This window comes from Macrobrachium nipponense, chromosome 11 (genome assembly GCF_015104395.2).
Source record: "Macrobrachium nipponense isolate FS-2020 chromosome 11, ASM1510439v2, whole genome shotgun sequence".
Lineage (NCBI taxonomy): Eukaryota > Metazoa > Arthropoda > Malacostraca > Decapoda > Palaemonidae > Macrobrachium > Macrobrachium nipponense.
Genome location: NC_061087.1, coordinates 50,095,416 through 50,120,817, shown reverse-complemented (window position 1 = coordinate 50,120,817; position 25,402 = coordinate 50,095,416). Strand labels below are relative to the sequence as shown.

Sequence of the window (25,402 nt, the reverse complement as noted above, 5' to 3'; positions counted from 1 at the left end):
TTGGTGGGATTGATCGCGAAACAAAGGACACATTCTTTCAAGTTGTTCCCGATAGATCTGTAGAAACACTCCTCCCAATTTTAATTGAAAACATTCATCCAGAGTCAACCGTAATTTCAGATTGTTGGAAATCCTACCACACGTTAAGTCAGCATTTCAAAACACATCTTAATGTAAATCATTCACTACATTTTGTTGATCCCGATGATAAACGCATACACACAAACACAATAGAATCCACATGGCGGGTCTTGAAACAAAATGTTTTGCCTAGAAGTGGTACAGTAAAAACATTATATAGTTCATATTTTTCCATGTATTGCATTAAGAAGCGTTACCTTTCAAATGTAGATTGTCCTTTTAAAGCATTTTTAGAATTAGTTAAACGTGCATATCCATTAAATAGAGTAGTTTCAACACCCGTTAAAATGCGGTCTAATTCCACTGAAACGCAACAATCATTGATAGATTGCTCCACCCAAACGGATCCGTTGAAAACACGAGTGTTTCTCCCCCCAATTTCATCCAGCCCGATCCCGCCAAAATCACTCCAGCCAGCTCCGAAGAGAGGAAGGTTCGAACCGTCCGAATTGTCTGACGATTCCGATTTCCAGCTTTAGTTCTACCCGTCCGACTTGTCTGCCGATTTCCGATTTCGACTCCCCGATTTCCAACCCAACAAAGGTAAGTCCGGTTTTATACTTTTTTTTTTTTTTTTTTTTTTTTAGATCATACGAGCTTGCTCGATTCAATTATCTTTATTTTTTTTCTAAGTAGGCCAACGAAAACAGTGTTAGTCCACCCGTTCTAACTTGGCTTAGGTGGGTTCGTTTCGTTACGGTCATTTTTAGTTAGGTACGTTCATTCTATGCATCTGCAAAAACCTTTGCTTGGGTTATGTTCGGTCTACGAATGCAGAGTAGGGGGTCAACCACAGCCGTTATCAAATGTAAATGCGTTATTTTTAAATTATTTTGTCCAAAATTAAGGCAGAGCCATTGTTTATTTCCGCTATGCTGAAGTCAGGCACGCTCAACACATCCGAAACATTCACGTTCGCTAGAAGTCACGTGTTTCGAAACGCAGTCCATGTGTTCGAGCAAACAACGTGGCCTTGACTTTACAACCAATATTCTCGGAAATATTCATTTTGTTTAGTTATCAGTAAGGATATACGGGTGCCAGCCATATGTATGGACCAGTTATATTGGTTAGATATTTATAATTGATTAACTTTACTACACATGGGGCCCGCCCCCCGGCCCAGGTAAGGACATGCAGGAACTTTAGTTTTGGTTTGAGGTCGGTTTCCTTTTGGTTAGGTAGCAATCCACTGTTAATATCTATCGGGGGGTCCAGGGGGCGAAGCCCCCCGGCCAGGTAAGGACGTAACTCATGGTTTAGGTTGGTTCCTTGGTTAGGTAGAATCATTAATATACTATACTGGGGGGTCCAGGGGGGCGAAGCCCCCCGGCCAGGTAAAGGGACGTGGAGACTAACTATGGTTAAGGTTGGTTCCTTTGGTTAGGTAGCAACACTTAATATACTATTACTGGGGGGTTCGCCCCCGGCCAGGTAACGGCACGCGGCCTAAGTTTGGTTAGGTTGGTTCGTTTGGTTACGATCACTGGAGCTCCTACAGTTTAGTTGGAACAGGAGCTCCTACAGTTTAGTTGAAACGGGAGCTCATACAGTTTAGTTGGCCACTGGTTTCGTTTGCTAGGGTTTCGTGGTTTTTAGTGTTCATTGCCGTCGTTTGGTTAGCCTAACACAACGGGGGACGGGACCTCCTACATTTCTGTTGGTACGTGAGCTCCTACAGTTTACTTGGCAACGGGTTTCGTCTGCTAGGCCAACGAAAACAGTGTTAGGGTCCTAAGTTTGGTTAGGTTGGTTCGTTTGGTTACGATCAGTTCAGTTTGGCCATGTACGCATTCATACATGAACATTCTATTAGGCTAATAGCCCATATGTTCGGTTTACGAATGTTGATAGAGGGGGACAGTTTTAGGGAGATGAACCGATTAATTAGTAGACATAAACGTGGCCACCTAAAATGAGTATGGGGAGGAGCTGCTACAGTTTAGTTGGCCACAGGCTCCGGGAGCTGCTACAGTTTAGTTGGCCACGTGTTCCGTCTGCTAGGGTTTCGTGGTTTTCCTTTTTCATTGTCGTCATCTGCCTCTCTCCCCACCCAAAAAACCCCGGTTTCCCAATCGGTCCCCCCTTACCGTTTTCATTTACTTTTAACCAAAACTTGTGTGTTCTCCCCCCACCCAAAAACCCCGGTTCCCAATAGGGTCCCCCATTACCGTTTTTTTAGGTTTTCGTGTTTTCCAACACTACACATGTTTTCAAAACTAGCGCCAAAACAAACGGCCGCCATCTTGTTTGTATTCGTCCGCCGATGCTCTAGCAGAAAGTACTCGTGCCCGACGAATCTGCAGGCGCTCCCTTACCCTTATTGAAAACACTTGTTAGCGTATGGAAGAAGGAGAGGGGGGGAGATGGAGGAGAAGTTATTGTTTGGAAGGGAAATCTCCTCTAGAAGGTCTTCAGGTATCAAGAAACTATCTGCGGTTACTTCTCTTGCTTTTTACTGGCACTATCTGAGGTTACTTCCCCTCTTTGTGTTTTACTGGCGCTAGGACCAGCTTGAGAGTTACTGGACCCCTGTCGCACAATTGTCCAGAGACATTTGTTTTTGGCATCTGTAAAATTTGCTTAAAGGGGAACACTGCATTGTCATTAAACATGATTGAGACACGGATTACACCTTCTTTGTTGGGATGACAATTCTCCACAAAATTTTTCACATCATTCCACTTTGCAAACATGTCCTTAATCCCTGAAGTAGGCATATTATGTATGCCCATTTGTTTTCTGAAGTTTTCAAACCAGCCTCTGATGGCCTTAAATTCACTAACAACACATGTAGGCATTTTCTCACTGAGATTGGCATGTAACTTCCTCCAACACTTTGTTGCGAGTTGTTTTTTAAATTCTAGAGTTTTTTGCCTTTTTTTACAGAAAGGCTAGCACTTGAAACTTTCTTTGACCCATGATGGCATATTTAGCAGTTGCACTCAAACAGAAAAGCACAAAAACATCGAACACAGAAGCAGAATGGATTATGAAAGAAGAAGAGACGCTTTGTTTGGGCATTCGATACAGGGCCCATTCACACGGTGGGCCCCGGATGAAATGTTTCCAAGTGTACGAAAACCAAGGAAACGTACAATAACTGAGATAAAATTTCATAGGAAAAAGTATATGGAAACCAAAGCGTACGAAAAGAGAGGCGTACAAAAACTGACATTTGACTGTACTTATTGTTCAGTTTTTAATGGAAGAGGAATGTCCATAATTAAGCATCAAATTTGATATTAGATGAAATGTGTTCCAGCTACTCAAGAGAAAAGAACCACTGGATATACCATGTTAATTTTATATTTTTCATGCAAAAAGTGTTCTATGTATAAGCACAGGATATTTTTATTGAGCCACTCCCATAACTTTCAGCACTGTCACAGCATTCATTAATGTAGGGAAGCTGTAATGAATTTTGGGGGGATTCAAGAACATTAATGTGTTTGATGATATGGGAACTGAAAAGCTGGCAAAGCAAGTAGTTGTGGAATTACCTCTAGTGAGAGAGATCATTAATTCAAGAGCACCATGGAAGTACACTACATGCTTTGTAGGTGGAAAGAGTTTTTTTTGGCAATAAATCATCTGGTACACATATTTTACACAGTTTTGTAATGGCTGATAGCCATGTTTAGGAGATTGTTTGATCCCCCTCCAAAATAAAGCATTTGGCGATCAAATGCCCATATTTGGGATCTTCAGTGTTGCTTTCTCTCTAGTAGTCATGATGAGGACTCTAGGTTCTCTCTGTCAACATACAATTCTTGGAGGGGAGGGGATATGCAGTAATAGTGGTACATGTATCCAAATTTCTTGTAGAAGCAGTTCTTTTACTTAAGATCTGAATAATTAATGTATGAATTTGATATATTTTCATTGTAGCCCATTGGAGAGGTATAATTTTGATAATTATATTTATTGTTTTATAGTTCAATATAATTTTACAGAAGTGCTTGGTGTTTGGCCTCAGTGACAGTTGTTGTGCTGCCAGAAAAATTACCATCAGTCAGTCAGTCAGTCAAGGCATTTGCTAAACTACTTTCCATACCTCACAATGTGGCGGGATCACAAGCTAGAAAAAAACAAGTTGCAAAACCCTCCCCACATTAACCTAATTACTCCAGCTACCCAACCCACCCCAGTCACACTTTCTTCTTTACACAACAAAATACATGCAGGACAATTGACCTATAGCTAAAAAAAAACAAACAAAACAAAAACAACACAAAACACACATACTTACCAACACTCCAGATACTCCGGGCTATCCTGTGCTGTCCGCTGGTTAAGGTCACTGGGACACCAACAACAACAAACCAACAACAACAACATCAACAACAACAACACCAACAACAACAACCAAGAACCACGACACCACAACCCAACACAGCAACAAAAAAAGGAACACAACCACAACTCAACAACACAACAACAAAAAAGGAACAATCACAACCCAAGACCACTGCACAAACAACACAACCAACACAAAAAAAAGCAACAGCACAAAAGGCAACATACACACCCACTAACAACACCAAAGAATAACAACAAAGACAACAGCACAGGCACAACAACTCCAAAGCAAAAAAAAAAAAACATTAACTTAACAACAAGCAAACAACAAATCAAATACACACAAAAAACTTAACCGACTTTCAATGCCTTCGATATACTGCTCCCGACACTACTGACTATCACCAGCTCTCACCAAAGACTGACTCAAAAAAACACAGAACTCTGATCTCTACCAGCAGACAACCCAGCCAGAACTCACTAACAGTCGTTAACTATCCATACAGCAATTACACCCTCTCTCTCTCTCTCTCTCTCTCTCTCTCTCTCTCTCTCTCTCTCTCTCTCTCTCTCTCTCTCTCACACACACAGACGTTATCAAATGGAACTCCATAACTCCTCCATAACAAAAGGAGTGAATACACTTTGAAAGTATGTCTGTTGTGCACATGTTAAAAAATAATATATATGTATATATATAATATATATATATCTATATATTATATATATATAGATATATATTATATTATATATAGATATGAATGTACAGTGGTCCCCCGGATTCGCAGGGGATGCGTACCAGACCCCCCATGAATAGTTAGAACCCGCAAATAGTTGGAACCCCTATAAAAATGCTGAAAACAGCCTATTTTGTTAGTTAAAACTCAAGAAAAACCTACTAAAAATTTTGTTACTTGGTTTTTTAAAAGTTTTACCACAAAAAGTGCATTGTATGATGAAATTGATAAAAATAAACAGGAAATTGTGAATATTTCTTAGAAAAATACTGTGAATATGCAAAATTTCCGCGAATAATGCAGGGAAACGTTCACGAGAGAAATCCGCGAATGTGTGAGTCTGCGAATCCGGAGAACGCGAATACATGGGGTCCACTGTATATCTTATTTTAAAGGGATGCTCTCCTACAGTCATTCCAATTGGTATTCAGGAAACTGTCGGCGTAACTTTCTCATTAAGTATTATATATGCAAAAATTAGGTGAAATAAATGACCCTGGTGGTGGAAGGTCTGGACATTCCCATATGGGGGTTGTACCATCAGAGCTCCGTGTGGTGCACTGTAGGCATTACTTAAGGATTTTGCAGCTTCAGTCCCTAGCTGCAACCCTTTCATTCCTTTTACTGTACCTCCATTCATATTTCATTACTTCCATCTTATTTTCCACCCTCTGTTTCATAGTGCAACTGCAAGGTTTTCCTCCAGTTACACCTACAAAACCTTTTCATAATCCCAGCACTTGACCTTTGGCCTAAATGTTATAAGTACTATTCCATTCCAAGGTCTGGGCACTCCACTTCATTTTATCTAAAATTTGAAACTCATCACATGGTTGTACATTTACATATATAGATAGATTTCAAGGAAGATATGTAACTGTAGGATTGTATCTATTGAACGTGAAACCATTTTGAATTGTAGTTTGCAAACTCATGTATTACTACTCTTTGTTGTTGCATTTTTTTCTCTTATGTCAAATTAAATTTAAAATGTTGATTAGGAGCAAATCACTACTTATGGAGACTTTATGCTATAATTTTATGTAGGTGTAATAGAACATGGTAATACAGTATTGTAAAACATTTATTTCTATGCTTAGAAGTCCAGTGAAAGTAACTACAAGACTTCAAAGTCATTAACTGCTTCTGCTTCTGTAAAGGAGGTAATGTATTCTGGTTTACTTATTCTGCTATCTGCACCAAACTGTAGAAATTATAAAGCCCACACTCAGTCTCCTGAAGTAAACAGGTGTTCACCATTTTCTAACTGCACTGAATCTACCCACCTCCTGAAGTAAACAGGTGTTCACCAGTTTTTGACTTTGCACTGAATCTACCTACTTACCACTTATTCAATTAAATGAGTGCCTTGATGATGAAAAACTTATCCAATTAGTTTTAATAAGTAAACAAAAGGCATGTACATAAACTGAAAGCTCTTGCCTGCTGCCAGACTAACCTTGTAAAGAAAAATATACATATATACTTTGTTATCTGTTGTGTCGCTTAGTTATGTATTTTGGCATTCCAACTGCAGTATCAGTCTCAGATAATTGAGTGTGTGTTAAAATAGAAAATAGTAAAATAACCATGTTGTTTAAGAAAAAAGAAAGGTAAGTTTGTTGAGAAGATTAACGATAGCTCATCAGAATTAAAGCAACACAATTTTATAAGACGGCTACGTAAACGATTATGGATAAATTAGAAAGAGCTTTGTTAAGAAAATCCTGTGGTGTGTTATAGGATGTATGTAAGTCAGTTGACAAAAATTTTAATATTTTCTTGAGAAAATTTTATATTCTGCTCAAGAACAGATTTTATTCAAAATTCCATAATTTATAGCAGCAATGTTAAATGGTTTCCACTTGTGATTATGTGTTTTTAGGCAGCCCAGATATAAGACCTCTCAGTTTTACCAATATAGGCATTGCACTGCGATGATATTTGCTTTGCTCCTCTACTAACCCCTTTTTCTCTTTCATATGTTGTGCGATCATGCTTCTGTATGCTATAAGGATAGTAATTATACAGTAATATTGAATTATGTTAGAGGAAGGACTTATTTCTTCCAGTTACTATGAACTGTAAAATGTGTTTTGGCTATGACAGAGAGGTTATATGCCAAAATAGAAAATTAAAGCATTGCTGAGGCTTATAAGAAAGTGTCTAAGTCGCGTAGAGGCTCTAGGAAGCATTGTGCCTATAGAGGAAACAGTTGTAGGACACATCTGAATGCCTCACAGGCCTGTAGTTAAAGCTGATGAGCATATCTCTATTAAAATCTAAGAAGGCCTTTCATTCTTCTGGACTTAATCCCTGTTCGGGGTCACTTGTTTTATTAAGCTTTTCCGAGATGTTTCTATCCTGAGTCCTCTTGTCCATTCCGTTGTCTCTCATGTCTTCTTGGATGCTGTCTCTCCCTCTTTTCCTAGGCCTTCCTTCCATCATGCCTCTATCACTCCCATTTCCATGATCTCTCTTGCAACAAGCTAGTTATCAAATTTGGGGGTTGCCTTTCTGCAGACTTGGTCTTCACAGACACTTTTGTGGGAGTGGCAACAACACTGGGAAGTGCTGTCACCATAATCTGTATTCAACTAACCTTAAACCTTATTGTTGTACTGTAGAACAGGTAGATTTATAGTTCTGGCAGATTTTATGAAAGCTTTTCTGTATATTGACATTGACATTTGAATAGAACAAGGCAAAAGCAGGAAGTGTTATCGATAAATTTGTTCTCTATAGGTATAACACTTATTTTTGTATTAAGAAACAGTATTCTTTGAAACTGGATGCCTCTAGTGTAAGGGAAATGTATTCTCTCAGTTAGAGATACGAGTTTCAATGGTTGATCATTTTGTGCCCATCTTGTCAAAATACAGCGTATTTCTCTTTGCTGTTGCTCCTTAGGACACTTATGGTTGCACTTCTTATGTTATGCAAGGGAATATTTTTTCTTTGATATTTTGTCAGGTAAAGACTTGTCTTCTTAAGAATAAACCATGCCTATTTTAGAATTATTAGCTGGTTAGATGGCTTTGAAGTGTTTTGTCTTGTACTTTTGTTGATGGATCATTTTCTCATGTGGAGTTGAATGCCTTCACTCTATTGATTTAGATTTTGATCAACAAGGCTCCCAAGGGAAGCACTTTTGAGGCACATCTACTGTTCTTGATGCACAGAAAATGAATTATGTTCAGACTTCTTTAGTATGTGAACCATCTGTGAAGTGTAAAACTGATTGCTTTTGAAATCTTGTTCTATAGAAGTATTTAAAGACTTGGATTCATGGTATGTACTAGATTGTCCTGCCTCTAGAAGAGAAGAGTGGTCTGAAGGATACCACATTCTGCTCAAGGCAAATTGACAACACCTATGCTTGGTCCTATTAGACAAGAAACCATTGTTGGTATTGCTAGGTACTTTATTTTCTCTAAATTGATATGAAAAACTTTAAAAAATTTTCTTCATTTTTAAGCAACACATTGTTTATACTACCAATAGTGAAGACCCTTCAGAAAATTATTCATCCGAAATAGTTTCACAGAAACCTAAGGAACCTACAAGAAAACCAAACATAAAACAATATGTCACTACTACGAGACTATGCTATGCCACCAGATTATAGCAAAGGTGCAAAATTCTGTTGTAAACCAACAAAAATATTATCAAAAGTTCCAATTCAAAAACTAAAGTGGACACAGTTCTCTCAGCTCAGGGTCATAAGACCGAAGAAAATAAGTAAAATTCACTTCTAAAAATAATAAGGACACTCCCTCATTCATATTGCAATGGAACATTCGAACAAAAATAAGTTAGGTACTTAAATTAATTGATGAATATAGCCCAATTTGTATCTGCCTTAATGAAACATTTTGACCTATTTCCTCCAGTTTTACAAATAAAGGGATTTTGACGAAGGAAAAATCCATTTCTGGGGAAAGACCTGTGTCGCCCGGTGAAAAGGATCCTGCTGCTCACTTTTCTAGTATAAATAGGTTCTAAATATACCAGAGAAAAAAGCTAGCATGGTATGCTGAGGTTACTACCCTCGCGCGAGCACCCTAAGGGCGTCGGGTGTAAAGTACAAGGCAAGTGGAAGCCACTATTCACAGGCCTTCTGCTAATTAGAGGTTTCCTTTCCAAAATCCCTCTCATGGGGAGAGCTGTCGCAGTGGCTACTACCTCTCCCTCGCTGCTGCTACTACTACCCGACCTGAGCGCCATCTGCAATCCTGGATTGTGAAACATTCTGGCTTGGATTGATGGAAGGGTGGAGAACTTAATTAGAAGGGCTGGGTTCACCGGGCGACACAGGTCTTTCCCCCAGAAATAGATTTTTCCTTTGTTAAAATCCCTTTTCTGGGTTCGACCTGTGTTCGCCAGTGAAAAGTTACCAGAGAATGCCTATCCAAGCCTACTAGATACTAAGTATTCTTATAAGGAAGGAGTTAATGAAACCTGGGGTTCATTTTAGCTTAAATTTACTCACTTAATATTTACAATAGATTCATTTAAGCTTAAACTTACTTACTACTTATGCTAAGACTTAAACTATGACTTAGAATTAGTAATAGCCTGAAGATATTATACAATTGACAGGGTATTCTAGGTAATATCACATTTCCAGAATATGTACAGTCCAGTCCATAAAACAATCCGGAACCAAATATTCTATGTACAAGCTTTGGTGGCAGGATGACGCCCAGGCCCTCTCAACCCAGAGGAGAGAGGTATGGTGGGGAGTACGAGTGAGGCAGGTAGGAAGGAGAGAGTATCAGGAAGGAGAAAGGGGTAAGGAGAAGACTGATAGGATTCATTATTCGGGGGAGACTATGCTCCCTGCAGCAGTTGCTGGGAATTTAAGAGCTTCTAGATTCTTTAAATAGTGGCGCTTAAAAACTACTGGGGATTTCCAACCCGTATACTTCTTCAGGTCCTCAAAATTCATATTTTGAAAATAATTAATAGAGGTAGCCACTGCCCGGATATCATGGACATGTGGGATTGAATCTGGGTTGGCTTGTGTAATAAAGTAGAGTATTTGTTGTCTAATACCTTTAAGAGAGATTGTGCCACCCTTTTCTCTAATGAAAAGAGGACCTGACGATGTTGCGGAGGTTCTAGCTAAGAAGGATCTAAGGGTAGTGACAGGGCACAATGATGTGTCCTGTGTCAGAGTGATGACTTTCCATGGAGCTCATCTATTTTGTGGATCCTCATTCTTAGCCAGGAAGCTCCGGTCTGGGGATAGTAGTACTTCCCCTGATGGGAGGAAATCTATGTGGTCTGGATTTCGTGAGAGAGCTGAAAGTTCAGATATTCTGGCACCTGAGGCCATAGCCATTAAGAATAAAGTTTTTCTTAGGAGGGTTATATACGAGCATGATTCATTATTAGTGTCTCAAGCCAATTTAAGTACATCATTCAAGAACCAAGTGACCTTATGTGGGTGGTCAGTTGGTCTTAGGCGTGCACGTGCTCTTGGAATGGAGGAGAAGTATGCATCTGACAAGTTAATACCGAAGCCGACCTGAAAAATTTTCTTCAAAGCTGACTTGATTGTTGTAATAGTACTGGCAGCTAGGCCTTTCTCAAATAGAGTTCTAAAGAACGAAATTGCCAGATTCTTGGTCATTTTGTGGGCTCCTGATTCCTTTAGGAATTTGGTTAATTTTTAACAGCCAAATCATATTGCCTGAGAGTTGAATCTCTTTTATCTGATTCTATAAATACAATGTTACATGGATCGATACTTGCATCCTTTTGGGCTGCAAACTTCATGAAGTCCATAAAGTTAGGGCTTTCAGAATTCTTGAGGAAGCTGACACAGTTTGAGTTTGTACTGTCTGTGTCAGTTCCGGGCGAGGGATCTGTTTGGGTTGGAGCTTCAGCTCTAGAAGAAGCGGAAACCAGTTGCTTTTTGGCCAGTTGGGAGCCACTAATGCTACTTGTCCTGTGAAAGATCGTAGCTTGTGCAAGACCTTCATCAGAAGATTCACCAGAGGGAATAGATAAATCTTCTGCCAGTTGTTCCAATCTATGGTCATCGCATCTGTGGCATAGGCTAGAGGGTCCAGGTTGGGAGCCACATAGCATGGCAGCTTGTGGTTGGATTCTGTTGCGAATGAGTCTACTTGAAGGTCCGGGATTTGGTTGTAAATCCACTGGAATGAGTTCTTGTCCAGGGACCACTCTGATTCTAGTGGAGTAGCCCTGGAAAGTGCGTCCACGATCACATTCTTGACTCCTGCCAGATGGGTTGCTGACAGGTGCCAATGACTCTTCGCCGCCAAAGCAAATATTGCAATCAGCACGTGATTCAGCTTACTTGACCTGGAACCTCCTCTGTTTATGCAGTGTACCACCACTAGGCTGTCCGAGACTATCCTCACATGGCTGTTCCTGGCCGGAGTTAGTCGCTTTAAGGTTAGGAAAACTGCCATAGCTTCTAGCACATTGATATGGAACTGGCGGAACGTATTCGACCATATCCCTTGAACCTTCTTGTACTGAGAGTATCCCCCCCAGCCACTCAGTGACGCGTCTGTATGAATTGTCAAGGACAGCAGAGAGAATTGCAGTGGAACTGCCTTGGTTAGGTTCCTGTGCTAGGATGGGTGGAATTACTGAGATCTTGTCTCTGAGATTGATGTTGGCTCTCTTCCTCCAGACTCGATTGATACCCTTCAATCTGGCTCTTAGTAGGACGTCTGTTATTGATGCAAATTGTAGCGAACTGAGGATTCTCTCTTGGGTACGACGAGAGGCCTTTTTGTTCCTGAGGAACTGTTTTGTAGCTGCAGCTATCTGCTTGGCCTTCCTGGGTGGAAGGGATAGCTTGTGTTTTATTAGGTTCCATTGGATTCCCAACCATTGAAAGTGGGAAGCCGGTTCCAGCCGTGATTTCTCCTTGTTTATCTGGAATCCCAGAAACTCCAAGAGTTCTATTACTTTGGCTGTCGACCTGCGGCATTCCTTGACGCTTGCTGCCCAAATGAGCCAGTCGTCCAGGTAGGCTACCAACATTATCCCCTTGGTTCTTAGTTCATGGACTATAGTCTCTCCTAACTTGGTGAATATCCTGGGCGCAATGTTGAGCCCGAATGGCATGACTCTGAATGAGTAAGCTTTGTTCCCTAGCCTGAAGCCTAGTTACGGAGAGAAGTTCCTTGCTATCAGAACATTGATAGTAAGCGTCTATAAGATCTATAGAGATGGTGACGGCCCTACGGGGAAGTAAGGTCCACACCTGCGAGACCGTCAGCATACGGAACTTGTCGCAAAGAATGTATGAATTGAGCCTTGACAAGTCCAGAATCACTCTTCTTTTGTCTGAGTCCTTCTTTGGAACAGTGAACAGACGTCCTTGAAATTTTAGTCTCCTTACTTTCTTTATGGCCTTCTTTTGTAGGAGATCTTTGGTATATTCTACCAGGTCCGCTGTTGGGATCCGGAAGAAGTTTATTGGTGGTGGGGGCCCTTTCTTCCATTTCCATCCCAGGCCCTTGGAGATTATACTGTGCGCCCATGGACTGAAGGTCCAATGGTCTCGAAAGAGATATACAGGCAGTCCCCGGGTTACGACGGGGGTTCCGTTCTTGAGATGCATGAAAATCGTTGTAAGCCGGAACATTGTCAAAAATTATAAGAAAACCTTACTTTTAATGCTTTAGGTGCATTCAAAACTATGTAAACTGCATTCTTATTGCATTTTTCATCAAAAAACCTTTAAATATTGATTATTTTGCATTTTTGGTATCATATTTCATCTGCCAGATGAGCATTGTAGGCGTCGTAACTCTGGAACATGCGTCGTAACCCTGAAACATGCGTCGTAACCCTGGAACATGTGTCGTAACCCTGGAAATAATTTCTGATGAATATAATTGAAAAGCGGTGTAACCTCGGAACGTCGTAAGCCGAGACCTTCGTAACCCGGGAACTGCCTGTAATCTCCCTCCTACCTGCGGTCTCTCACTGGTTGGGTGCAGGTTTGTACCCTCTTCCTCCTCGGAAACCTCTACCCCTTGAGCCGCTCCGTAGCTGGGAGCTGCCTCTGGCTCTACTGCTACCTGCATGCCTATTGTAGCTACGAAACGATTCCCTAGCTTCATAGGCGGGGTTAAAGGCGGGATAGGTCATGATGGCTGTGGAGGTTGAGGGTTGCTGGGCCGGCGGAGTCTGTAGCAAAACAAACTGCTGCTGTGGCTGAGCCTTCGATGTTGAGGGCTTCCCTACTTGAGATATTGGGACCTCCTGAACAATTGTCTGAGGTCGAGAGGGCTTATAGGGATTGTACCTCCTCGGCCTCTTCTTTGCCCTAGCTCGATGTCCGGGTGCTTCAAACTTCCGTTTGAAGGGAAGTCCCCACCTGACCCGGAGGCTCTGGTTGGTTCTAGAGGCTTCCCGCAAGACATTTTCTACCTCTACCTGAGGGAACAGGTTCTCTCCCCAGATTGACGCCTTTATCAATCTGTTGGGTTCATGTCTGATGGAAGCCTCCGCCAGGACGTATTTCCTGCAAGTTTGTCTTGCTATTCCAAATTCATATAGGTCTGACTGGAAAGTCTGTAATAGACTTTTCGTCAAGACCTGGAATACCTGTTCGTCCCTGTAGGTTGTGGCTACCAACTCCCCTGAGGTGATGGAGTTGATAGACCTTGCTAGTCTCGACCTAGCCTTAAATTCTGTCTTGATCAGGTTCTCTGGAAGTTTAGGCAGCTTCTCGGAGAATAAGGTGGAGGCACAGTCCGCGTCCAGTTTACCATCCGTAAACGTGGCCGGGGCTTCGTTCCAAAATTCCCTACTCGCAGGAAGGAGAAGGGAGGTAGACTCTGTCCCTTTTAAAGCTGGGAGAGGTTTATCCTCCGCTATGGCTTGGAGAGTTAACTCCGCCACCTTGTCGGTGCAGGGCGACAGGACTCGATCCGGTCTCACGAACATAATATATGTGCCCTTGTGAGGCGTTAACCTGGTGTTAACGCACTTCCATTCGGCCTTGGTGCGTGCCCAGACAGCTTGGGCTTGGTCCCTTGGAAAGATCACTGTCTCCTTTGGGACCTTGTCCACTCTCACTAGCGCGTGCTCCGCTAGTCTGACGAATCCGGGGAAGGGGAACTGGAGACCTTTCAGGAAAAGCTTGAAGTCTTCCAGTGGCCGGGTCCTGCACCCTTCGATGGTTAGTTTCCCATCTACATATGGGGCATGCATAGCAAGCCGCCATGGATTGTTTTTATGGAAGGGTGGGAGTTTGGAAGCATCCGGCACTGCCATAGCCTGCGCCGGAGATCCGGAGTGGAGAAATCCGGTCATCATCTGCAAAGGTTAGATTTGCTCAGGCACCATGTCAGAAACTGACTTGCCGGAGACATCGGATCTGGAGGCGCATTGCAACGACTCAAACCTCTCGTCTACTGCTCCCCTAACCCTCGTCAATAGAAGGGTAGCGAGCTGTTCATGGTCTATGCCGGATTCCATCGCCTTGTGTTTGACGGACTTTGATCTCGATCCCTTTGAAGGGAGGGAACCCTTGGCAGCAGGCGACTTGTCATAAGATGTCAACGGCCTTGGGGCCGGAGATGACTCAGTCGCCGCTGACGGAGTCGGCTTTGATCCCTTGGGCAGGGATTTCGGTCTCACTGACTTTTCCTTGGGACGAACCGACCGTGAGCTGTCCCAAGTAGGGGTGGACTTGGAGAAGCCCCGGAAAGAAGAGGTAGAAGAAGGATTTGGGCTAAGGAGACTACCTGCCTCACTTACCTCGCCACTTACCTGCTCTCCCAGGGTCATAGGTTCTGTATGGATGTTGATGGCAGCCACATCCGCCATCAAATCCTCTTGGTCATCCGGCAGGGGGGCCATCTCTGCCTGGATGGCTTTGATGATTGGAGCCACCAGACTTGGCTGGACTGACGCAGAGGGGGACCCCTTGAACAAAAGGGCTCCCAGGCTGGCATCTAAGATGTAGGGGTGACCTGATGGCGCGTTCCTTCTATACCCGGAGACCCAGCGCCTCAGGTCCGTCCTGGCGTTCTGGCGGGCCTCCTCAGCCGTCTGTCGGGGAGGAAGGGGAATTAACCTTCCCGACATAAGAAACCAGTTTGTTAAACAATTTTGTTACACGGTTTATCACAATTTTCATCATAAAAATAGGGGGGGGGTATTAAGATGCTTACCTGCTCATTCATGAGAAGCATCACCATCTCATAACAGATGGTGCACGCCTCCGGGTGCCAAACCATGTACGGAAGCTGCCCCTCCTCGCCTACGAAGGGGACGGAGCAGTTAGCATGGGAGCGGCACACCTCGTGCCCCATGGTCTCGCCGAGGGAGGCGGAGAACCCTGTCGACTGGCAGCGCACCTTCTGTAATAGTAATTATTAATGAGTATCAGCCTCAAGGAGGGCTGGAGCTCCTCCGGCGAGGGTATGCAACTTAAACTAGATAAAGTTCAAGTCTTACTCATTAATATATTCAATTCACTGACTAACTTTAATTAATATCTAACTGCCTGCTCTCGATCCCGCTCCTGGTTTCAATGTAGGTCTAATACTTGAGATCCGATATCCGCTGAACTAGGAGGAGGACAGACCTCTACTCTGTATGGCTGGCCGGACCGGAAGGCTACATATGAACGTAGGCACCTACATGATCTCCAAAGAATGAGAACTGAGCTATGGCAGGTTTAATGCAAGACTCCGGTGGCGGATGTGAGGGTGAGTCACTCTCTGTCGGCACAGCAAGGGTCCGGAGCTGTTCACTGTACGGTCCCTCAAGGCTTAGCTCACTTGAAGTCTCGTTTCTCCTTGTCCTAACCACTGGCTGTGGAACAGACCGAGGTGGTGGATCAGGGGAAGATAATTCCTATCTGGCGTTGCCTACCTCTACTGAGAGGGTGGGAGCTAGGCTCCTGCCCCAATTCCATGGTTAGAGGGGCCGGAGAAAGAGAAAACAGAGCGGCGGAGCAACATATGTACTACCCGAAGGTATGTCCATCATCCGGCGGGGCCGGGGGACTATAAGCTCGGAACTCTAGTACCCATCACCCCCCCCCCCCCCCCACCACACTCGTCCCCTCCTTCCACTTATGTGAAACTCAAGCACCCGTTCCTCACTAAGAGTACTAGTACCATGAGTTACTACGGTTCGGCTGGGCCGAGCCTAGTAGCTGGTAAGGGGGGAGGGGGGGTTGATATGGGAGGGGGGGTGGTCAGTCTTGATCGCCTGGCTACCTGCCCGATCAGAGGTGGCCACTTATTAGCAGTTGTGTGGGCTACCACTGTAGGGGTGGTAGTGTGACTGGGCCTATGGCCCGTCATGGTTGGACAGCAACCGGTTGGGGTGGCCCTCGATCGGGAGGCTTAGCCTACTATTAAAGGTTAGACCGAAGTAGGCTAGGCCAAGACGAATGTTAACCAGACCTTTTACGATACAGTGATACAGTATTGCATAATGACAATAATGAATATTCATACATGATAACGAGGCACTATGGAAGAGTTGGAAGAGGTTTTTATATATACGTATATATTTTGGGAAAAATAACCAATATGGATGTAGCTGACCGAGATCGTTAGCGACTCAGAATGTTAGGCTAAATCTCCTCTAGGATATTGTTATGCGGACAGTAGCCCTCAACTAAACCTACCAAACTCAAATTTATTTGATTCAGACTGGCCAGGAGGATGGATCCCGTAAAATGAAAGAGAGGGGGGGGCTCCCTTATCATTGATATCCCCCCTGAAGAGTTTTAACTCTGTCAGGGGAAGAGGCATAAGGTTAACGGTCAAGGACAGTTAGCCGACCTTATTAATCTCCTTGGGCTGAACTGATGGGTGGCAACTCTTCTACCTCTTCAGTGAATTAATGAATAGAAATATTTGCCTCTATTTATTTTGTAAATAATAATTCATGCAAAATTACGTTGGGAGGAGAGAAAGAGTTTCTAACTCTCTCTCTCTCTCTCTCCTACTAAATAATAGACTGCTCATAGCCTATCAAACATGATAATCTAATATTATGTCGAGATTAGCTTTGACACGCTCATGAGCTGGGGGGGACGGGTAACATACTTTGAATGCCCTCTGTCTAGCCCCCAGACTTACCTCAGGGTATGTCATGAGCGCGTTCGGTACTTCTACGACTTAATTTCTAATAATAATAACAGGTGAACACATGAATTAGGTACATTTAATGCAATAATATCTCTGATTTATTCCATTTTGGCTAAAACATGCGTACCTAATTCCCACGCGTTCTTGCTCATGCTCACAAAATGGCGGGGACGCCTACTTCCCCGCAACACGGGGCCGAAGGCTAATTTGGGAAGTCCCGCAACCTTATAAATTACAAAAAAACGGAAATTGGGGTACTCAACTTTGGTGCAGGAGTCATCTCCGAAGAAGCCAACTTGAAATAACCACTTAAATGTACGATTCACCAAGAGCAAGAAAAAACGCGTCGTTGGTTCACCAGTTCTAAAACAGGATTGAAGATGGCGCTCGGTCGGGTAGTAGTAGCAGTAGTAGTAGCAGTAGCGAGGGGGAGGTAGTAGCCGCTGCGACGGCTCTCCCCATGAGAGGGATTTTGGAAAGGAAACCTCTAATTGGCAGAAGACCTGTGAATAGTAGCTTCCACTCGCCTTGTACTTTATACCCGACACCCTTAGGGTGCTCGCGCGAGGTTAGTAACCTCAGCATACCATGCTAGCTTTTTTCTCTGGTATATTTAGAACCTATTTATACTAGAAAAGTGAGCAGCAGGATCCTTTTCACCGGCGAACACAGGTCGAACCCAGAAAATTTTACACACCTTATCAACCTCACTCTGCTAATCAGCAAGGTAGTATTATTCTCACTAGAAAAGATGTACCTTTCACAATATATGATCTTTCATCTGAAATAAATGCCTTAGCAGTTCAGATTCAACTAGAGGAAATTATAACGATTTGCTCTGTATGTCTAAGTCCAAATAATAATATAGATTTAGAAAAGTTGAATGACTTAGTCAAGATGCTTCCCCAACCGATTTTACTGCAGGAGATTTCAGCACAAGACATTTATCATGGCATGATGTAAAATCAAACTCCAGAGGCAACATCATAATTGATTTTGTTATAGATAATCAACTCCATATGTTAGATGAAGACAAACCAAATCATTTTGACCAATGAACAAAAAGTTACTCACATAGATTTGTCCTTGTGCTCACAAGATCTAACAGACAAATATTTTTGGAACACTTGTGATGATTTATGTGTTAGTGATCATATTCCTTTGAGGCTCAATTTCTTTTTTTTAATGAACGTGAGAACTAAATTGAAATACCATGTGGTAAACCCTATACCAGTGTGTAAACAACACCACTTGACAAGTTGATTATTTGTTATGCTTATTGTTAAAATCTATGCATACGGCTTTAAAATGCATGCTGAACATCTTGAGAGTGCATAGCATGTAAGTTATGACAACATTCAAGGCAGTTCTCAAGGACTACATTGTATGCAAGTATTATAACGCTGGGGTTGACTATGGGTCATTTATAGATTAGAAACTAGCATGTCAAAAAGAGTTGGAGTACTTTGGCTTTTTGCTTGTTTTAATACTACACTACAAATAGCTGTGTACCTGAAGGCTGCAGATTCTTTGGTTACAGCTTAATCTAATTTTGCTTTGGTCAGATTTGTAAATTGTAATGGAGTCCATTGATGGTTTATTTTTGACAATGTTGAGTGTTCTGTAAACCAGTTAAACTTTATAGCAGTTTTCTTTATGAATATGAGGGAAAGCTCTTTACAGCGTCTATCTCTAATCAGATATTTTAATTATGCAACTTACCCAGTATGATTACATAGCTATAGTTTCTGTGATTTCACAGCAGTATAGATTCAAATTTCGCAGTAGCGACACTGAAAGTTTGCAGGTGACACTAGTCTAAACCCCCTAGGAAGGTTACGAACGACACAGCAGATTAGTTCATTCCATTTCTGCGATGCCTGGTGTAAACATTTGGTGTTGGCAGCAGTTGATAATTTTTTGCCGGCCATTTACTGGATTTCGGTATACAAACCGAAATTAGAATAACTTCTGCTGAAAGCTTCAGGATGAGTTTTTTCCTTGTTTTTTTTTTTTTTTTTTTTTACTGAAGCAGTACATCATGAGCCACATTTGCAGTGAAATTGCAGTTAATTGGTCAACTACTCTGACAGTGTTCCCTGTATTCGCGGGGGATGTGTACCAGACACACACCACAAATAGTTAAAACCGCAAATGGTTAGAACCACCACTAAAAATGCTTATAAATGCCTATCTTGAAAGTTCAGATCACACCAGAAATCAAATAACTAGAAAAATCAGATAAAAACAATACCATGGAGGTAAGTAATAAGTTCAAAGTACTGATCAACCTTGCAGTAGATGATCATCTTGATAGACAGAGAGAGGATACCTCTGTTAACAAATGCCAAAAGAAAGAGGAAAATATATATCTCAAGGATATTCCATGACAAAAACAAACTACAAAATACTGAAGAAATTGAGGAGATACTAAGAGAACTAGATGGACCAACAGAGATAGGAAAGAGACATAGAACACACAGTGAAACATCCTCACCTAAGAAAGAGAACAACCTTCATAGTCCAATAGTAAATGTCTGAAAACTACCAGATCTGAAGAAACCATTGTTTATACCAACAATAGTAAAGACCCTTCAGAAAATTATTCATCCAAAATAGTTTCACAGAAACCTAAGGAACCTACAAGAAAACCAAACGCAAAACAATATGTCACTACTACAAGACTATGCTATGCCACCAGATTATAGCAAAGGTGCAAAATTCTGTTTTACACCAACAAAAATATTATCAAAAGTTCCAATACAAAAACTAAAGTGGACACAGTTCTCTCAGCTCAGGGTCATAAGACCGAAGAAAATAAGTAAAATTCACTTCTAAAAATAATGACACTCCCTCATTCATATTGCAATGGAACATTCGAAGCATTAACAAAAACAAGTTAGGAACTTAAATTAATTGATGAATATAGCCTAATTTGTATCTGCCTCAATGAAACATTTTGACCTATTTCCTCCAGTTTTACAAATAAATTTTACACTCCTTATCAACCTCACTCTGCTAATCAGCGAGGTAGCATGATTCTCACTAGAAAAGATGTACCTTTCACAATATATGATCTTTCATCTGAAATAAATGCCTTAGCAGTTCAGATTCAACTAGAGGAAATTATAACGATGTGCTCTGTATATCTAAGTCCAAATAATAATAATATAGATTTAGAAAAGTTGAATGACTAAGTCAAGAAGCTTCCCCAACCGATTTTTCTTTAGGAGATTTCAGTTCAAGACATTTATCATGGCATGATGTAAAATCAAACTCCAGAGGCAACATCTTAATTGATTTTGTTATAGATAATCAACTCCATATATTAGATGAAGACAAACCAAATCATTTTGACCAACAAACAAAAAGTTACTCTCACATAGATTTGTCCTTGTGCTCACAAGATCTAGCAGACAAATATTTTTGGAACACTTGTGATCATTTGTGTGGTAGTGATCATATTCCTGTTTTAATTAGCCCTCTTACGCCGAAGGGGTATAATAAAAATCGTCTCCCTTATGCCAAGGGGGTCTCGGAGTGAGCGCCGAAGCGGAAATTTTTTTTTTTTTTTCAAAAAATCACAGCGTGCTTAGTTTTCAAGATTAAGAGTTCATTTTTGGCTCCTTTTTTTGTCATTGCCTGAAGTTTATTATGCAACCATCAGAAATGAAAAAAAAATATTATCATATATAAATAATGCGATATATGATAGTGCGAAAACAAAATTTCATTTATAATTGTATTCAAATCGTGCTGTGAGCAAAACGGTTAAAGCTAACGAGTTAATTTTTTTCCGTTGTATTGTACATAAAATTGCGATCATTTTGGTATATAACACATTGTAAAATGATCAAAGCAACGCAGAGAAAATATTATCACAAAATGATGCATGAATTCATAACTCGCTGACGTAAATTTTTTTTTTTTTTTTAAATTCACCATAAATGTAAATATTGTTTTAGAGACTTCCAATTTGTTTCAAAATAAAGATAAATAATTGAATATTACTATACTGTAAGAATTTTTGCTTAAAATTGCAGTTTTCAACCATTACAGACGAGTTAAAGTTGACCGAATGTCAAATTTTTTTTATATATTTTTTATATGCAAATATTTCGAAAATGAGAAAAGCTACAACCTTCAATTCTTTTTTGTTGTATTCTAAATGAAATTGCACACATTTTCATATATAAAACACTATGAAACGCCTATTATGAAACGGAGCAAGTATTACGAGAATGCGACGTACGCATTTCGGAGATTTGCGGCTGAGAATCCGCGCGCAGAGGGAAGGAAAGTTTTTTTAAAATTCACCATAAATCTGAATATTGTACTAGAGACTTCGAATTTGTTTCAAAATGAAGATAAATGACTGAATATTACTAGACTGTAAGAGTTTTAGCTTACAATTGCGTTTTTCGACTTTCGGTAGAGTCAAAGTTGACCGAACGTGGTTTTTTTTCTATTTATCATGATTTATATGCAAATATTTAGAAAATGAGAAAAGCTACAACCTTCAATCATTTTTTTGTATTCTAAATGAAATTGCGCACATTTTCATATATAAAACTTTATATAACGGCTAATTTAGAATGGTGCAAACATTACGACAATCGGACAAAAAAATTTCTGATTTTTTTTTATAGTTACCATGCGGACGTAAGGAAAATTTTTTTTTCATAAATTCACCATAAATCGAAATATTGTGCTAGAGACTTACAATTTGTTGCATAATGAAGGTAAATGCTTGAATATTACTAGAATATAAGAGTTTTAGCTTACAATTGCGTTTTTCAACCATTTCGGTAGAGTCAAATTTGACCGAAGGTTGAAATTTTTGCACTTATCGTTATTTATATGAAAATATTTCAAAACTGATAAAAGCTACAACCATGGGTTGTTTTTAGTTGTATTGTGCATGAAATTGCTCACATTTCCATATTTAAAACTTCATGCAACGGCTAATTTAAAATGGCGCAAACATTACAACAATCGCAAAAAAAAAATTTATTGGAAGAGTTACCGCGCGGACGTAATGAAAACGTTTTTTCATAAATTCACCATAAATCGAAATATTGTGCTAGAGACGTCCAATTTGTTGCAAAATGAAGGTAAATGATTGAATATTACTAGAATATAAGAGTTTCAGCTTACAATTGCGTTTTTCGACCATTTCGGTAGTCAAAGTTGACCGAAGGTTGAAATTTTTGCACTTATCGTTATTTATATGAAAATATTTTAAAACTGATAAAAGCTACAATCATGAGTATTTTTGTGTTGTATTCTACATGAAATTGCGTACATTTTCATATATAATATTCCATGTAACGGCTAATTTAAAATGGTGCAAAAATTATGTCAAAGTGACGAAATAATTTTTGAGATGTGTCACTGATACTTTTTAGTGCGATAAGAAAGAAATTCGCGCTTGCGCGCCTGCGTAACGATTGTAAACAAAACTAGCGCCTTGATCCGTGAGCTCCCAGCATCCCCCAAGGCGCGTGATTCAAAAGTTTTCGGCTGGTAGGCCTATAAGTATTTTTCCGCGAATTTGAAAAAAAACTTTTTTTACTTACGTTTAATACGTCCAATCGGAACCCGACAGACAATTTATGTCAACGTGTTATACTTCCAATCGGCGTTAGAGGGTTAGTATTCTGAATTTCACTGGAGAGGTAGCAATCAATAAATTTAATGTTAATAAAGCCAATTGGGAAGATTTTAGTGAATGCACGAAGAATGTTCCATTATGGGGTGATAATTTGGACATAGAAACTATTCTGGTTATGTTTTTAGTTCTGGTAATTGATGCTTCAGTCATCCATACCATTTGTAGCACACATAAAGATTAAATGTCCAGTTCCTTGATGGAATGAGAAGTGTAAAAAAGCAAAGAAGGCCCGTAATAAAGACCAAAGAAAATTTGAGAAGTCGAGAAATGATCCAGATTACATAGATTATAAAAGGTCATGTGCTGTAGCAAAACGAACATTTAATGAAGCACAAAGAAAATCTTGGTGTAACTACCTAAAGTCTGTGTGCAAAGATACACCTTAAGTAAGATATGGAAAAAAGTGCATAAAATACTTGGAAAGCACATTTGATCCCATGCTACCAATTTTGAAAATTAACAGCAAACTGATGTATGATCCAAAAGAGGTAGCAACTTTTAAATAATATCTCCAAAGGTTCACCCATAAATTCTTTTCGCACCCTAAAAGAAAAAGGAGAAAAAATTCCAATTAATTTTGAGACTGATCAATATTATTCATACAATGATTGCTCTACTATGAATGAACTTTTACCGGCATTGTCAACATGCTCCAATACAGCCCCTGGTGAAGATATGATAACTTTTGAAATGTTGAAACACCTTCAACCAAACAGTTTCCAATATTTATTAAAGCTATATAACAAAATATGGATTGAAATATATTTCCCACAAGATTGGTGGAAAGCACTGGACCTTCCAATGCCAGGCAAAGCTCTTTAAGACACAGACAGCTACAGACCAATTCCATTAACAAGCTGCTTATGTAAATTGTTTGAGAAAATGATTAACAACAGATTTATCTGGTATATTGAAAAAACAGGATACTCTCCATTTCACAATATGGATATAGGAAACTAAGATCTACCCTTGATCCTTTAATTTTACATGCCACCGATATTGGGAAAGCATTTGCTTCAAATAGCTATGCCACAGCCATCATCTTTGATATGGAAAAAGCTTAGGACGAGACATGGAATTATCAGATTTAAATGACATTACAAAACAACTACCAACTGGTGTACAGTGTTCATTATATGTAAATGATTTTGCCATTTGGATAATCAACTCTGATATTTATGCAGGTCAAATCATACTACAAAAATCTCTTGATCTTTTCGCATTGTTGACTACTACGCATGGATTCACTATATCGGCAAGTAAAACTGTAGCCATTACTTACAAATAAGAAAAATGTGCTGAAAATGAAATTGCTACTATATGATAAACTAATTAATTTTGTTACTCATATCAAATTTCTTGGGTTGTATTTTGACCAACGAATGACTTGGAAATTTCACATTAATTACCTACGTGAAAACTGTAGTTAAGTACTTCATCTATTGAAGGAATTGTCACATACCAAGTGGGGCTCAGATAGAAGTACATTATTCTATTTACACAAGACTCATACTGAGTAAAATTGATTATGGGTCGCATCTGTCAGTACATTGGAAAAATTATATCCTCTTCAAAATGCAGGTTTGAGATATGCTACGGGTGCATTTAAATCGGCACCTGTTATTTCTCTGTATAGTGAAACAAGTTTGTGTTCACTTGATCAAAGAAGGTTCGAATATAGTTTAAACTTCTAATCACGGACATTAAGATACCCATCGAAATTGAGTAGAATTATAAATAATACCGTCATTCTAAAAAGAATTGGACCACGATCATTTTACCTATTTGTTATACGACTGAAAATATACATAGAGAAATATAATATTCCACCATTAAAATTCCTGAGCCATTCACCAAATTCAACACCTATTTGGAAATAGAATAAGCCTCATGTATGCCATGAGTTATTCAATTTTAAAAAAAGAGGAAATTACAAGTTATGCTGTCAAACAAATTTTTTGGAACACCAAGAAATTCATGCAAATATTATCTCCATTTATACAGATGGCTCAAAAACTGATGCTGCTGTGGGGTTCACAGTTATTACAGACGAAAAATATTATCATGGAAAAATGCCTATTTATAGCTCCATATATTCCACTGAATTGGCAGGAATTTTATTGGTTCTGTATAAAATCCATAAAACTCTAAGCAAACATTACACTACATATAGTGATTCACAAAGTGCCATTCAAGCAATAGATTCTTTTAATCATCACCACCCTGCTATAGAGCAATACAAGGAAATATACATTTTTTAAGCATTTGAAATATCAAGATATCCTTGTGCTGGACACCAGGCCATGTTGGAATTGAAGGCAGTGAAATTGCTGATAAAAATGCAAATAAAGCAGCATTAAAGGATAAAAATAAAATGTACAAAACATATTATGAAGACTATAAAAATGGTTTAGAATTTATTTTAGATAAAA

The 25,402-nt window shown here is 40.0% G+C and overlaps 1 protein-coding gene across 5 annotated transcripts in view; it reads left to right on the top strand.

Annotated features, from left to right (window-relative positions):
- The window catches only part of LOC135205792 (inositol polyphosphate 5-phosphatase E-like), a 633,907-nt gene that overhangs the window by 269,711 nt on the left and 338,794 nt on the right, over nt 1–25,402 (top strand). For 4 of the 5 annotated variants that reach the window (XM_064236969.1, XM_064236954.1, XM_064236937.1 and 1 more), the window contains exon 3: nt 6,281–6,343. The exons of the other annotated variant lie outside the window; for it this stretch is intronic. In XM_064236969.1, the coding sequence (XP_064093039.1) occupies nt 6,281–6,343 (63 nt within the window). The remainder of the gene's footprint in view (nt 1–6,280; nt 6,344–25,402) is intronic. 5 annotated transcript variants of the gene reach the window in all.